This window comes from Sciurus vulgaris (genome assembly GCF_902686455.1).
Source record: "Sciurus vulgaris genome assembly, chromosome: 4".
NCBI classification, from domain to species: domain Eukaryota; kingdom Metazoa; phylum Chordata; class Mammalia; order Rodentia; family Sciuridae; genus Sciurus; species Sciurus vulgaris.
The window spans coordinates 14,251,334-14,266,629 of NC_136464.1; the positions used below are offsets into that span (position 1 = coordinate 14,251,334).

General features: G+C 37.6%; 1 protein-coding gene across 3 annotated transcripts in view; it reads right to left on the minus strand.

Moving 5' to 3' along the window:
- LOC306659223 (pancreatic triacylglycerol lipase) overlaps positions 1–12,021 on the minus strand; it is a 121,273-nt gene extending 109,252 nt beyond the window's left edge. For 2 of the 3 annotated variants that reach the window (XM_079136638.1, XM_079136636.1), the window contains exons 1-7: positions 11,757–12,021; positions 9,449–9,611; positions 8,604–8,834; positions 6,649–6,800; positions 5,720–5,751; positions 4,828–4,926; positions 3,127–3,245 (exon numbers count right to left, since the gene is read on the minus strand). In XM_079136638.1, coding sequence (XP_078992764.1) covers positions 3,127–3,245; positions 4,828–4,867 — 159 coding nt within the window. In that variant the 5' untranslated portion in view covers positions 4,868–4,926; positions 5,720–5,751; positions 6,649–6,800; ... (1 more) ...; positions 9,449–9,611; positions 11,757–12,021. The remainder of the gene's footprint in view (positions 1–3,126; positions 3,246–4,827; positions 4,927–5,719; positions 5,752–6,648; positions 6,801–8,603; positions 8,835–9,448; positions 9,612–11,756) is intronic. The other variant, XM_079136637.1, reaches the window with a different exon arrangement.
- Between the last annotated feature and the right edge of the window lie 3,275 nt (positions 12,022–15,296).

Genomic DNA, 15,296 nt, shown 5'->3' on the forward strand with positions numbered 1-15,296 from the left:
TCCATATTTTTTTTAGGTGAAATCTATTTGCAAAATGACCCATTGTTGGGAATCTTGTAGAGGAAAAATAGAAGCAATTTTCCTGGTGACAGAAAATAAGAGGCAGTTACATAAATAGAAACACTCTCCTTCACTAAGTTCATGATATATTATTAAATTATAGTAAAACTTCATAATTTAAATATTGTATATGCATTAAAAATTACCATGTTGCCTTACAAGCGGCCATTCCTGTTTTCAAAACAAAACCAAATAAACTAAAGCAACTGAGGGAAAAAGAAAACCTTCCTATTAGAAAAATGAGTTGAAGATATGAATAGACAACTCACAGAAAAGGAAATTCAAACAGTGAACACGTATGGGAAAAGATGCTCAATCTTCTTAATTGCCGGGGATATGATAATTTAAAAAGGGTACAATTTCCTACTCAGAATTGCAAAATTTAAAACTGGCAATACCTTGTATTGTTGAATTCTCATTGGCTTCTGATGTGAACATAAGTTATATCAAAAATAAAATCAGATTCAATTTTACAATTTTAAAAAGTTTATTGTGCTGGGCATGGTGGCACATACCTATAATCTCAGTGGCTCTGGAGGCTGAGGCAGGAGGATTGAGTTCAAAGCCAGCCTCAGCAAAATCGAGGTGCTAAGCAACTCAGTGAGACCCTGTCTCTAAATAAAATACAAAATAGGGCTGGGGATATGGCTCAGTGGTTGAGTGTCCCTGAGTTCAATCCCTGGTACTTAAAAAAATAAAAGTTTATTGTGCATATAACAGAACAGTTCTGAAGCCAGCATACTTCCAACCAAGGTGGCAAGAAACCTCCCTTACGGCAGTTACAACAGTTTATAAAGCATGAAGGAGGAAACATTTTGTTTAATTTTTGCCAAATCAGATTAATAAGGAAGTAGAGCTCATGTTTTTGTGCTTTGTTGGTGAAGGTTTAGACTACAGAGTTATGGGTGGTTGGCCTTGAGTTACAACTAAATGTGGCTTTCATTTTTAATTTTTGTTAGCATTTGTAGACATTTTTAGACTGCAATTTGGTAATGTTCAATAAAAGTGGAAAAATATGCATTTTTTTATAATATCTTTTCTCTTACGTGCCATGAAAAACTGTCAAAAATTGCTAATAACAAAACTGGAAGCAACCAAAGCTCATGTCTGTAGGGTAATGAATAAATAAATTTTGGCTGACTTCTACAAAATAAATACATTGGACTTACATACACATCAATGTAGATCTCAAAGTTACAATATTTAATGAAAACAGCAAATCCAGAAAGATAATTACACTATTATATTCTTACTTGATTTATTTTAAATTTATTCCAAACTGTTTTAGGGGAGAAAATGAAGTGACTATAAAGTACTTCAAATCTTTAATTTTAACTGTGGGTTTTAAAATGTAAGGTAGACCTTATAAAATGTTAACTTAAAAAAAATTCCAGTAGCAATACTTGAGTATTTGCTATTTTAGTTTGTGTTTTGTTTTTGTTTTTGGTACTGGGGTTTGAATCTATGGGTGCTTTACCATTGAGTCACATCCCCAGACCTTTTTATTTTTATTTTAAAATAGATTCTTGCTAAGTTGCTTAGGGTCTTGCTAAGTTGCTGAAGCTGGTCTCAAACTTTTGATCCTCCTGCCTCAGCCTCCTGAGTGGCTGGGATTACAGGCATGTGCCACTGAACCCTATTTAAAACTTTTTAAAGGAGGGAAATCTAATAAAAGGATAAAAATTCATATCTAATGAGTCAGGCCCTGTTCTAAATATTTTATGTTAGCTAATTCCTCAGCAACTCTCTCATTACTGTGCTTTTATTCTCCCTATTTTTCAGATGAAGGAATTGAAGTACAAACAAGTCAAACAACTTGTTATTCATCCACTAAGTGATAGAGCAAGACTGTGAACACAATGGCCTGGCACTAGAACCTCTCCTAATTTAAATCTATTCAATTTAATGACTATTTGAGCAAAGTACAATAAAACATGTCAAGGAAATTGACTTGTTCTCTAGTTTGTACCCAGAGTTTACACCCATGTGGCCCAGGAGTCAGCTCCTAAGGGTTCTCTAATCTGGCAGATTAACCCCCTTATCACTGATTATACAATAACTTTGAGGGCCTGCCACCTGCCTTCATCATGGTAAATGCCAGGATCCCCTTGCCACTCGGAGCAGCATCTGTGGCAGACAGAGGGAGAGGCGGGAGAGAAGGAGGATGCATAGAAAGTGCCAGGTTTGGGCTGTCGAGCTCTCTGAGATGGTAGTTCAACAAAGGCGTGTTATGAGCAAGGACAGCTGGGTCAGGAAACTGAGAGGACAGCCTGAGTGCACCCCCTGCCCTCCTCTGGAGCAGGAGGGGAGTGTTCAGTTCTGCTCCCGCCACTGCCTTTATCCACAAAGTGCTGCTACAGTAAACTTCAGCTGGAAGGCCCAGGCCTCTTACCCTGATGAAACAGGGGATTGGTTCTCGAAGGCACAAGAAGGAAAATCTTTGCCACTTCCCACTATAAAATAGATTTTCTTTCTCTTTTTATAGTGATAACCAAATGAAAAATACATTTAGCTTAATATTGGCACAGCGTGCTTTATGACTGAAACAAAATCAGATTTAGTATTTTGTCACATATTGATCTGTGTGGAACTCCTGTGAGCTATCTGTGCCTTAGTTCAGCCTCTATATAAATAATTAAATTTTAATAAAATAATTTTCATGTTCCAAGTAAATAATAATATGTTTGGTTGTAGCAATTGATTGACTCAACCTTCTCAGGGCATCTTTAAAGATGACATTTAAAATATATAAACAGAAACATTTTTTCCTGGACTTATGCTTGTTACATGGCAGTATCTAATTACTGCATAACAAATGCCCAAGAAAGTAAAATTGGATATAATCTTCAAAAGAGCTGAAACAACCAGAATACAGAGAGTTGTTTCAGTTACTCTGGCCTTTCAGCAATCCCAGCTACAGTTCAGTGCTCAGCACACAGGCAATCCATTATTTCCCCAAATGGCAGGTACATTTTTCCCACAAACTCAAATCCCCAACTTTTAGCTGGCTGATCATGATTCAAAAATTATTTTCTAATTAAATTTCACTGCAAATTCTTTACTTACTGCTTTAGAAGATTGGTAGAATCTATAACAATAAGCAATAAAAGCATCAGTACTGAGAAGGCTTTCCGCATAAAAGCAATGGTCTCCAGCACAGCTACATTCAAAGAAGGAAGCCACATCTGTGAAAAGAATTGTCAATTAATTGGTAGCAATTAACTGATAACTGGCAGCATGAGCCATCTCTTAGAGCAACTTTAAATGACAGCTCCTTGACTTGGGCATCCAGACCTCATGTTAAGACTTGGATATTGCATAACATTTATCAAGGTTACATATCATTTTCTTTGTGCCAAATAATTGTGTGCATCTAAGGGATATTCAAGCACGGTTAAATAAGCAAAACAAGTGTAGATGACTCTGTGCCTTAATACTAACATCTCCAAATGCTTCCTAGGATCTATGATGTGAGTGTTCCTGTGCACACAGCATCTCCACTTTAGACCAATTAATGCTCTGTTCTTCTGTTTCTACAGGAAAGACTCCAAGTCCCTTGAAGTCACAAAACAGACAGCACCATGAACCAGTGCTGAGCTTAAAGGTGTGTCAGCTAGAGAGTGTGCTAAAGACAAATTAGTTTTGTCATTTTTGAGCATGTCATTATTGCCACCAAGTTGGGATTATTGCAATAATAAATAAGATAGATCTAAAGACATTTGTGCATTCTGAAGTTTTCATAGTTTTCTAATCATTTATGCTTACATTGTCTTATTTAGCAACATCATTACTGAATGGCATGGACTGAACAGCTTAGGCTTATCCTTGAGAAACTGTATTTTGGTTTAGTATATATGGTAGATTACATTCTGTGATAATGCCCACTGATGAATCACTCCTTCCTAGGTCCCCAACTCCTTTGCAATATCATGCTACCACTTCTCCTCTCAAGAGCCTATGGGGCTAGGGATATAGCTCAGTGGTAGAGTATTTGGAGAGAGACTGCTTTTCCACCTCTCCTGGATGACATTCTCATCTTGTGACTTTCTTTGATCAATGTGGAGGAACTGACACATGCAATTCTAAGGCCTCAGTTCTAAGAGGCCGTTCCACATCCATTCTCGCTGTCTCGGAATCAGCTGCCATGTTAAGAAATTCAGGCTAATCGGCTGGGGAGAAAGACCCTGAAAGATAATAGGTCATTCAATGGAGATCATCAGTCCCAAAGCTCTGGGCATGGAAACTCTTGGAAGCTTAGCCTGTCCAGAGCCGAGCTAGATGCAATCACATGAGGGACCCCAACTGACACCAAACAGAGTTTCAACAGAGCTGTGCCTGAATCCAGACCCTCAAAACTTTGGGCAATAAGATGATTGTTCTTTTAAGCCACTGTAGCTTGTTATGTAATAGATAACAGGTAGCATAAATTTAGAAATGTAAATAGTCAGCAGAGATCAATAATTGGATTGTCCTTTTTCTTCTTCTCTTAAACAAGGACTTCTCTTATATTAGGTCACTGTAGATATGTAGATATATATATATATTCATAATTAGTTGTGATTTAAATAAGATGGTTTTTGGAATATGGTGAACTATTAATTTTAAAAGTAATGGTTTCTTAGTAACAAATGTAATACAAAATAGAATATCTTGAAGTCTTAAAACATATAAAAGGTTGTGGATCCCACCTAAGGAGGGAACATTTATTAGAATTTTTTAATGTTTTATCAGTATTTACCTTCCTTATAAGCATTGAAAAATACTTACATAAAGGTGTAATTAAGTCTTCCCATCCTGGCATATGCATTCAGGATGTGAACACTTAGTTCAACTTAAAAGATGAGGATGTTTCAATTTGTAGAAGTCAAAATGTGTTGGGGGCTGTGCCATGTTGACCGCACCAGGGCGGTGCCTGATCACATCGGCAGCGAGGAGGTTAATTGACATAAGCACACTCAGGTGATTTATCATCCACGCACACAATGTATGGGCATGTGTTCTCGAGCACTCCTAATTGTGCCTGCTTGGACATCTAGCGTCTGGCCTAATCTTTGCGTAAGAGGCGTGGCCCTGCTCTCCGCCTCCTGGAGGTGATATAAGCGTAGGCGGAACGAGACAGTGCGACACACGCAGCAGCAGCCAGAAGAAAGGAAGCAGAAACAGCAGCTAGTAGACACACGCAGCAGCAGCTAGGAGGAATAGGGCAAGAAGAAAGAAAGGAACACAGTGGCAGCTAGTAGAAAGAAAGTGGCGGAAGGCAGATCACGGAGTGGAGAACTGAGACACATCACTAGGGCACCTTAGGTAGATGCACCCTTGGTTCACAGGATGCAGGACGCACCAGTAAGAAGCAGCAGACCTTAAGTGAGGCGTAGCAAGTCTCTCTTCCTCTAAGCTCTAAGCAAAGCCTGTCCTTCTCTCAGAGTCTCTCTTAAGCAAAGTCTCTTTCTCTCTGATAAGCAAAGTCTCTCTCTCTCTCCTCTCAAAGCAAGTAAACCTCATTTCCTCTATCCTCTATAAACAAACAAGCAAGAAAGCAGTGCACTAAAGAGAAAGAAGTAGCTCAGTTTCCAGTCCACCACCCATAAGACCCATGCAAGTTGTTGCTGCAAGCGGTGATAAATATCCACGGATTTTGTACCTCAAAGAGCTAGCGACAAAAATGACCACAAGCCTTCAGAGTTCCAGGATCTAAAATAAATAAAAGTATGATAACTGCTTTCCAAAATCTCCTCTATGCTTCAGTGAAATTTACCAAACTCCAAGATGTGTGTGGCATTTGTGTGAATGATATCAACTAAGTTGGCATGGAGGAGTCTAGCCTGACTGCATTTGGAGTGTTGTGAAAAATGGTCCAGCTGGGTCCAACCCTGTAGAAGCTTGACGTCTATTAAACCAAGATTTCTCTAGAAGAGCAACACAGTGACCATACTGCTATTTTGGAAGCACAGATGGTGAAGGCAAAGTGTTCTCTCCTATATTGGTCAAATCATTTGGGACAAAGTACAGACATACAAACTGAGTCTATAAATGTGGGGTATGTATATATTGCAATGTCAGAATCCTGCACAAAAACAAAACTGTGTTAAGACTTTCCCAAAGCAGCTAACAAAGCCAGAAAAATTACAGTAGCTATTTTAGGGTCTGTATGGAATATCACATATATAATAAGAATGCAGATTAGAGAGGATTTTGAAATGCCATGTCTGAATGCAGGAAAAATTAATTAAAAAGATAAGGGCTTTTCAATATGTAAAGATGAATCTACAAAGCAACACAGTTAAAATAATAGAATCTTAGTCCTCAGTTAAGGCTCACAAAGTTACACTTTAATATAATAGAGAAGAAAAGCCTGAAGCCCAGAGAGGTGAGTGACTTCAGAAGTTCACTGTGTGTTAGAGGTCACTGGACTTAGAGGCTGGATGTCCAGACTCTCAACCCATTGCCTCGTGTTCAAATGTTTGGTAAAATATCTAGCAATCTCTAAAATGGTGTATCCATTCACATAGTCATTCATTTCTGTATCCAACAATTATTTATCAAACCAGGAATTAGGTTCAGCTCTAGGATACAAACAATAAGACTTACCCTCAGGCTCAAGGAGATTTCCTTTGGGTGGGAAGGTATCTCAGTCCAGTGTATCAGTGCATAGACAGAGGCGAGCGTAGGAGTGTGCAAGCACAGATAAGTCACATACAACCCACATTGGGGTTTGGATATGAAGTGTCTCCCTCAAACTCCTGAATTAATGAAAGGATATCAAGTGATTAAATTTTGGTCTGTAGACTAATTGGTCCACCCTAGTTTGAACGGACTGAGTGGTGGTACCTGTGGACAGGTGGGGCATGGCTGAAGGAGGCAGACCACTGGGAGCATGCCCTGGAAGCGTGTATCTTCCCTATGGCCTCTTCCCTCTCCCTCAGTCTGCTTCCTGACCCTGTCATGAGCTGAGAAGCTTTCCTCCACTGGGCCCTCCCCACATGATATACTGCTTCATCTTGAGCCCAGAGCAAAGGAGTTGGCCTTTTATGGACTGAGACCACTGAAACCATGAGCCCCAAATAAACTTTTCCTCCTCTAAGTTGGTCTTGTCAGATATGTTGGTCACAGTGATGAAAAAGCTAATGAAGACACACAGTCTTGGAAAATCAGGAGATGCTTCTTGTCCAGTTGAAGATGGAAAATACAAGTGGAGAACTTAGGGACCAAAAGAGTCATCCAAGGTCAGATGGTTGTTAGCATCCTAGAGGAGAACTGAGGATGGACATGGATTCCAGGTGAGAAAGTTAAGTACATTTGGGAAATTTGGGAAACCATACAGTCATCTTTCAGTATCCATGGGGGACTGACTGGTTCCAGGAGCCCATAAGGATATCAAAATCAGACTACTCAGGTCTCTTACATAAAATGGTGTAATACTTGTATATAACCTATGCACCTCTTCCCAGATACTTTAATCTCTAGATTACTTATAACACCTAATATAATGTAAATGCTATGAAAATAAATGTATCGTTTAGTAAATAATAAGGAAAAATAGTTTGTTCATGTACAGTAGAAACACAAGCATCATAGTCCTAACTACATAGTACTTGAGTGAGACATAAAGTAAACAATACTCAAACAATTGCTGGAGACTGAGACTCTGTGAAGTGGCAGAAGGCCCTGACAAGTTATGCCCACACATCATTTCTGTCCTGAATTCTACATAGTGCTTGGCATGCAGCAAATTCAAGTTTTGATTTTTGGAACTTTATGGAATCTTTTTTCAATCTGCAATTGGTTGAATCTATGGATGTAAAAGCTGTAGATACAGAGGACTGATTGTAATCAGTTTGATAAGGCTGGTATGTAGAGTTCCAGAATTTGGTGAGAAATGAAGACAGCAAGAGTCAGATGTCATCAGAACTATGTCAAGGAGTTTGGACATGATCTGGCTATCAATGAGAAACTGTTTCAAGTTTGCAAAGGGGAGAGCTATATAATCAGGTTTACATTTTAGCAAAATCTTTTTGCAGCAATGTGGAGACTGGTTCCAGAGTGAGTAGGACCCAGAGCGATGCTACTCCTGACTCCTCTGGAAATGTGGCACAAGCAAGAAATGAATGTTTGTGCCACAGCTAAGCTTAAGGAACACCAACATGTAAAAGAAAGCAGAAGAAGAGAAACTGTTGAAAGAGCCTGTAGAGAGATGGTTCCGCTAAACAAAGACAATCAAGATGTGGAAGTACAAGGTGAGAGGGGATTTGGGTCTTAAGGAATGAGGTAGGCTAGGGCATCCTTCAGAAGAGAAGGTGGGGTCGGTGGGGACAAGCAGGAGCCAGGGCTACCAGGCAGAGCTGGTAAGAAAGAACTTGAGGGGACTAGAGAAAAGTGAGCAGATGACAAATGAACAACCCAAAGAGGGGAGGACAATTAAATAAACATGCATCTGATCAAAGCATCTGTGCTTAAAAAAGAAAGAGGAAATAGCATTTATCTCGCAATTAATCTTCAAATCTGGGAGAGATTTTGTTGTTGTTAACGTTCAATCACTGACTCACGCAATTTTTTGATGCAGACAGGATCCCAGAATAGAAATATTCAAACACAGGCACATCTCAGACTCTGTTTAATCGGGGGACAAGACACTCAGATGCTACACGGGCTGGTGAGTGCGATCAGCTCTCTGCCCTCCTTGCCCTCGTTCTCCTTCTCCATCAGTGAGGCAACTCATCCCGGACACCTGTTTGTGCCAGAACCAGTCCAGGAGGGAAATGTGGTGGCCTAGTTACCTGCGATGAGATGTCAGAAAGGCAGAGAGGAGACTCAGCTCTTCCTTTAGTTGTTGCTTCCTCAGGCCTGTCCCCTGAATTTCCAGTGGGCACCGGGATACCCTTACCCTCCCACTCTTCACCTTGGGCCTTCAAGGCAGCCTGCTCAATTGAGCAAACAAGCTTCCCTTCAGCTCCACAAACTTTCTGTAAGGCACTACTGTTTATTTACTAGATGTATTGGAGCCCACCGCTCAGGCAACTGGGTCCCTGACAAGGGGTCTGTAAGTCTGTCCCACAGCAAATGCAGACTGTAATGTTTTTTGAATGGATAAATGAATCCTCCCTAAAATTCTAAAAAGGTCGTGCATCTTTAGGGTAGGAAATTATTTTCTACAGTGGTGGAGCATATGGAGATTCATAAATGTCTTGTAACATAGCCCAAGTAGCAAGGTCTATTTTATTCTATTAGGAAATGTGTAGGTTAGCGTCTTAACCAGTATATAAATCTAACTCATTGTCATGGACCCTCTTTCTGTGGGAAAACACATTTCGCATTGTAAACAAACAGCATTGGTAAGATGGAAATGGCTCACAATCATCAAGGACAGATTTATAATGTGCTTAAAACTAACCTTGATGATCCACAAACTGACCAAGGCAGTGACCTTGGGAACTTTTGGTGATGAGCCCACGTAGACACACTGCCACCTAGTGGTGCTTAGTATAACCACAGGCTCTCCAGTAAGAAGAAACTGCTTTTCAGGCCACCATGCACTCGTTCAGAACCTATTTAGGCTAATAAGGACAAAATTGTCAGAAACTCTGGGTGTTACAGTAAAAAAACAGATTAAATATATTTTTTTAAAAACCAACTCATCTTACCATGAGAGTATCAATAAGATAAGCCACCCCAGCACCCCCAATGGAGAGACTGCTTCTAGCATGAATGCATTCCAGTGGATCCTTAGTCCAGTCAAAATTAGTCCAGTTAATATCTTCCACTTCTAGAAATACCTGGCACAATGATTCATCATAACCATTAAAGAAATAAGTGTTAAAGAAAACCAAAGTGTTTCAATGTTTCATTTCATAATAAGAAATAATGCTGGGCTGGGGTTGCGACTCAGTAGCAGAGCGCTTGCCTAGCACACATGAGGCACTGGGTTCGATTCCCCAGAACCACATTTTTAAAAAATAAACAAAATAAAGGTATTGTGTCCATCTACAACTAAAAGTATTTTTTTAAAAAATAAAAGAAATAATACTAGTCAGTATTGAGAACCCACTATATGCTAGGCTCAGACCTTACATATATATAAAACTTATCTAATCCTTAATGAGATAGGCACTAATGTTATCTTCACTATATGTCTTTTTGTAAATCATTAATTGCTTATATTAGCAGTCTATTAATCTTGACTATAAAAGAAATTTAATTTCATGAAGTTAATATATAAATTTTTTTCTTAAATGAGTAATTGAGCATACCATTCAATAGTTTGTCTCAGGTGAAAATATACCCAAGAGTGATTCTAAAAATCTGCTACCATGATCTCTGCAGTTCATAATAAAACTAAATGGGAAATGGATAACTCATTTGAGCCCACAGAATATGGAAAATGTGGATAACCAGATGGAGGACTTCCATGAATATGCATTAATACCCTACAAAGTACATTCCCATTAGATAGAAAGTATTCATACCAGTATAAAGAGTTTATTTACATCATACATCCCATATGACTGTGCTGTGTTTTTCATCCTGGAATGTAGTTATGGGTGATTGAGTCTGTTCTGAAATATGAGACTTGGATAATTACACAATTAATTGCACTTAACTTCTCTTTCAAGTGGAAGATTTTTATGTAAAATGTTCCAAATTATTCCAAAGTTGCTCAAAATTCTTTTAAAAGTTAAATTTCATTTTTAACAAACTTCTCTAATACATTTTTGCTAAAGAAGTAGTTACTGCTAAATATTGTAAAAGTACCAAAACCTTATGAAAACATTATAAAACACAATATATAACTTTAATCATAAAAAAAGGAAATAAAAATCTTTGGTTTTTCAAAGCAAATTTACAAGCCAATGTTGGAAAGTTTATATCAGAATTTTCATACACCTCACTTTTGTATACCACTTCTTGGCTGTAATATAATCCATGAAAATTGTCTTATTTGGATTTAGAAGTATGTTACAAGAGTGGCAGAAATAGAGATTATCCATCTCACTTTATGAGTGAGGAATAGAGAGAAGATAGAGTCTCATTACATGAAATATAACTGTATAATAAGAATGATTTTATATGATTGTGTCAAATATTATTTTGTATTTCTTGAATTTTTCTGGGTTTTTTTTATAACCAAACTCTCAAAGACTTTAGGATACTATGATTTTAAGTTATTTTTGTCATGAAAAGAACAATTAAAAGGCACAAATATTAGCAATTTTATTAGAATCTAGCTGTGCTCTTTTCTCAAGATTACTTTGGTTATCCTGGGTCTTTTTTGGTTCCTTACGAATTTTAGGATTGTTTTCTCTATTTCTGTGAAAAAAATAAAGAATTCATACAACTCCATAGCAAAAAAGCAAACAATCCAATTAAAAAAATAGATAAGCTACCGTGAACATTTTTCTAAATAAGATACACAAACAGCCAACAAGATGTTCAACATCTCTGATCATCATGGAAATGTAAGTTAGAACCACAGTGAGGTTAGAATGGTACTGGTCACCTCCTAGACCAGCAAAACTCAGCTTGAAGCCAGGAGACAACAGCTCAGTAACCTAGCACATCCCAAGCTCCACTTTGTCTCACCCTCTCCTCCAATACAGTCAATGCCATGGCTTTTAACTCACTTACTGGCTTCCACTATAAATTTAAACAGTCATCTTCTATTTCTGATCCATACCGCATAGCCCTTATAACTTGACTCCCACCTTTATATGAGGAAGTTTCCAGCAAGGCCGCCTCTGGGTCTCCCTCCCTCTGCCTCCCAGATCTGTCAGCTGCGCTTCACTTGCACACTGTCAAGATGGATAACATTCAGATTTGTTCTATAATCATAATTAAGTCTCCCATGTTTTGTCTGTAGGCTGACTCCAAAGAGTTAAAAATCAATTAACAGAATTTATATTATTACAACTAGATAAATATTTTTGCCTTCAAAGTTAACTAGTGTGCTAAAATTGTTTCCCCATCTGCGTTTTCGTTGTTCAGACATTTGTTCCCTTCAAAGGAGACTATTCAAGTCAATCTCTTCTCTAATACTTGAAATGCCTGAAATGCTTGAGATCGGTGGCATTTTAGTTTGCTCCCTTTTTGGATAATGCCCTTCTCCTGCTGTGTTTTCTCCTTCGATTCTCTAGTTGTTTTTCTTTTCTCCTGTTGGTGTAAACATGTGCCTTCTTCAATGGGTCTCTAGGATATTAAGGCCTAATATTCCCCCTGCCTGGACTCCAGTCTGCTTTTCCTCTGATGCACACATATCTCCAGTTCTAATTTGGACTGGGGATTTCATGTTTGGATCATGGCTTTTGAATACAGCCTTTTGATTTTCCTAGAATATCTGTCTGTCTTTAGTTTTTGCATTCAGTGGCTTCTTTTGATCCTGGTTCTGGACTATATTATTTGAAGTTTGGATTTTGAAAAGAAGATTTTTATAACTATTTCTAGTCTTCTATGCCTATAATTGACCAGGGTTATTTGCCACTTTGTGCTTTTCCATAAGGAAATACTCATAAAAAGAGCATAAATATAGAGAAAACTAGATGTAATGAAGCAAACTGGGCAACATCATAAGGTATTAAAACCATTTCAGAGAAAATGGAAAGATTAAGAGTTCTCCAAAAGCAATGTGCTTGCTATAAAATTAATAAATTGAAATTGGGTCAGCAACTTAACTAGCCCATAATAAAGGACATGGTTTTTCAATTATGGTATTGAGGAATATTAAGCAACCATTGAAAATATCCATAGAGGATTTCTAATGATATTTGTAATGGAGAAAGAAAAATAAAATTCAAAGGAAGCATACCAAAATATTAACAATGATGAGACTGCAAGCAGTTTTTATTTTCTTCTTTATATTCATCCATGGTCTCAGATTTTCAATGACTATGAATTACCTTTAGAGGAACAAAAAAGTCACAAGAGGAAAAGAAAGTATACTTATTCACCAAATAATGCTCAATTTGACTTGTCTTATTAATCATAATTAAAATAGCAAAAAATTGGGTTATGTGTCATATATATGTGGAAATGAAGACTAAGAAGAAGTTATGATTGGAGTAAAATATTGTTCTGCTGTTAAGCTGCAGAAACAAATGCAGGTCACTCTATCACAAAGTGGAATCAGGGAGGTGTATTCATTAGTTTTGCTAGGTTATGTTGTGGTAACAAATAGCCCTCAGATTTCACTGGCTTATAAAAATTAAGGTTTATTTCTTGCTCAGATTATACTTTGGCTGCAATGGTTTTAAGTTGACTCTGGCTCTGATCTGCTCCTCTTTTTCACTTGGGATCCTACTAAAGGAATAGCCCCAGTTTTGAAGGTGACAGGCTTGGGGCAGATGAGCAGAATGCAGTTGCTGAACCATGTGCAGGCTCCTCAGGGTGTCCAGGCTTGGCATCCTCTCCTCTATGTCCTGTGGCCAAAGGCGAGTCTTACAGGGAGGGAGAGTAAGTGACAGGGACAATGCTACAATCAACCATGGAAGGGTTTGCAGATGTACATTTTTATATGTACCATTAAAATAAAAACTTTTTGGTGTTTTAAGTTTCATTTCTTTAATTATCAGAAAGTTTGAAGACCCTTTTGTGCATTTGGAGCCACTTGTACATTTTCGGTAGGTTAGAGTTTTGTGTCCTTTGAGCGTTTTTCTCAAGTTTTTTGTTATATTCTTATTTGTAAAAATTTGAGTAGTGGAGAAATTTGCTACCTTTTACTCAACTATATCTGGCAAATATGTTAATTGTTCATATTTTTGTTTTGTTTATTTTACTTCTGTCATATAAAAGTTTTGTATTTTACATAATCAAAATTATCTGTCTTATTCTTATTGATTTTGGGGTTTTGTCTTCTTTAGTAAGGACTTCTTCACTCCAAAATTGTTAAGAATTTCACTCTCTGTTCTTTTCATCCTTCTGTTGCTTCATTTTTTACTTTTAAATGTTCACCCTTCTGAGATTTATTTTGGTACAAGGAATAGGACTTTCATCTGGAATTTCAAGGCTTTTATTATGAATTCATGCAAAGTATAATTTTCTTCACATCTAAGGTCATTCCCCTTGTTTATTTAAATTTGCTATCATGGTTTTCTATTTTATTGTTTTATTAAGCAACTGTCACATAGATTTATTGTTTCTCTTTCATAATGTACTAACCTCTATTTTTATTTTTATTAGATTCTTCAAGTTTATTTGTTCTTTTCCTAGTTTCTTCAATTCTTAAATGATTATCTTTTAATATCTTCTGTAACTGAAATGTTTCGTTTTCTCTTTGACCTAAGTGTCCTTTAGGAAACATCTGAAATAGAGCACATTACATGATGCTAGTTCTGATTTGTTAAGAACTCATTGGCATATCACTTCTTATTTTCCTAATTTCTAATTTCTAAATGAGTCATTCCTCTGCATCACTGTGAGCCTTTTCCAATGACAAAGAAAAGTGGGAAAACAGACTCAATACTTTATTCAAGAAATATTTATTTGAGTACATATTTGCCACACACTGTTAGCACTGGGATTCAGCAGTGGGAAAAATAATCCTAGCTTGGTGGAGGGCATCGTTCAGCAGTGGGTATAGGGCCAGACAGTAGAAGAACCAATAATCAGTATGTGGTGTATGGTAAGCAGTCACAGGTGCTGGGAGAAACACACAGCACAGACCGGACAAAGGTGTCCATGTGTTTGCGGGGAAAGGGGTTCGCAATTCAAATCGGTGGCCAGGGCCAGGGCAGGCCTTGCTAGAAAGGTGGCACTTGAATTAAGACCTGAGAGGGAGAGGAGCAAATCACATGAACATCTGGCATGGCCAAAGTTCCAGGCAAAGGGAAGAGAAAGTACAAGATGCTGCAAGGCAGCAGGGACCCATTGTGGTATCAGCAGATGCATTCAGTATTAAGAAAAGGAGGCATTTTCCTCAGATGATCTTATGACAAATAAATAAAAATAAAAACAGACCCAATATTTCCAACATATTCATAAACATAGGATACTTTTTAAGAATAAAATTAATAACAGTAATTTCTAGTGAATAAATCAAGGTAAATCACATTTTGGATATGAATAGTCCCATTCTTTTAAAATAACTGATTATAAATTATGAGCCTTACCTCTTGATGTGCCAAAGAACAAGAGGGTAGCAATCCACATTCCAAGCATCTAAGGTGATTTTAAAAGTCACATAAAAATCCTCTTGAAGATCTTTACTTATAAAGTCACCCCACGATAAAATACTAAGTGGTTTTCTTCAAAAT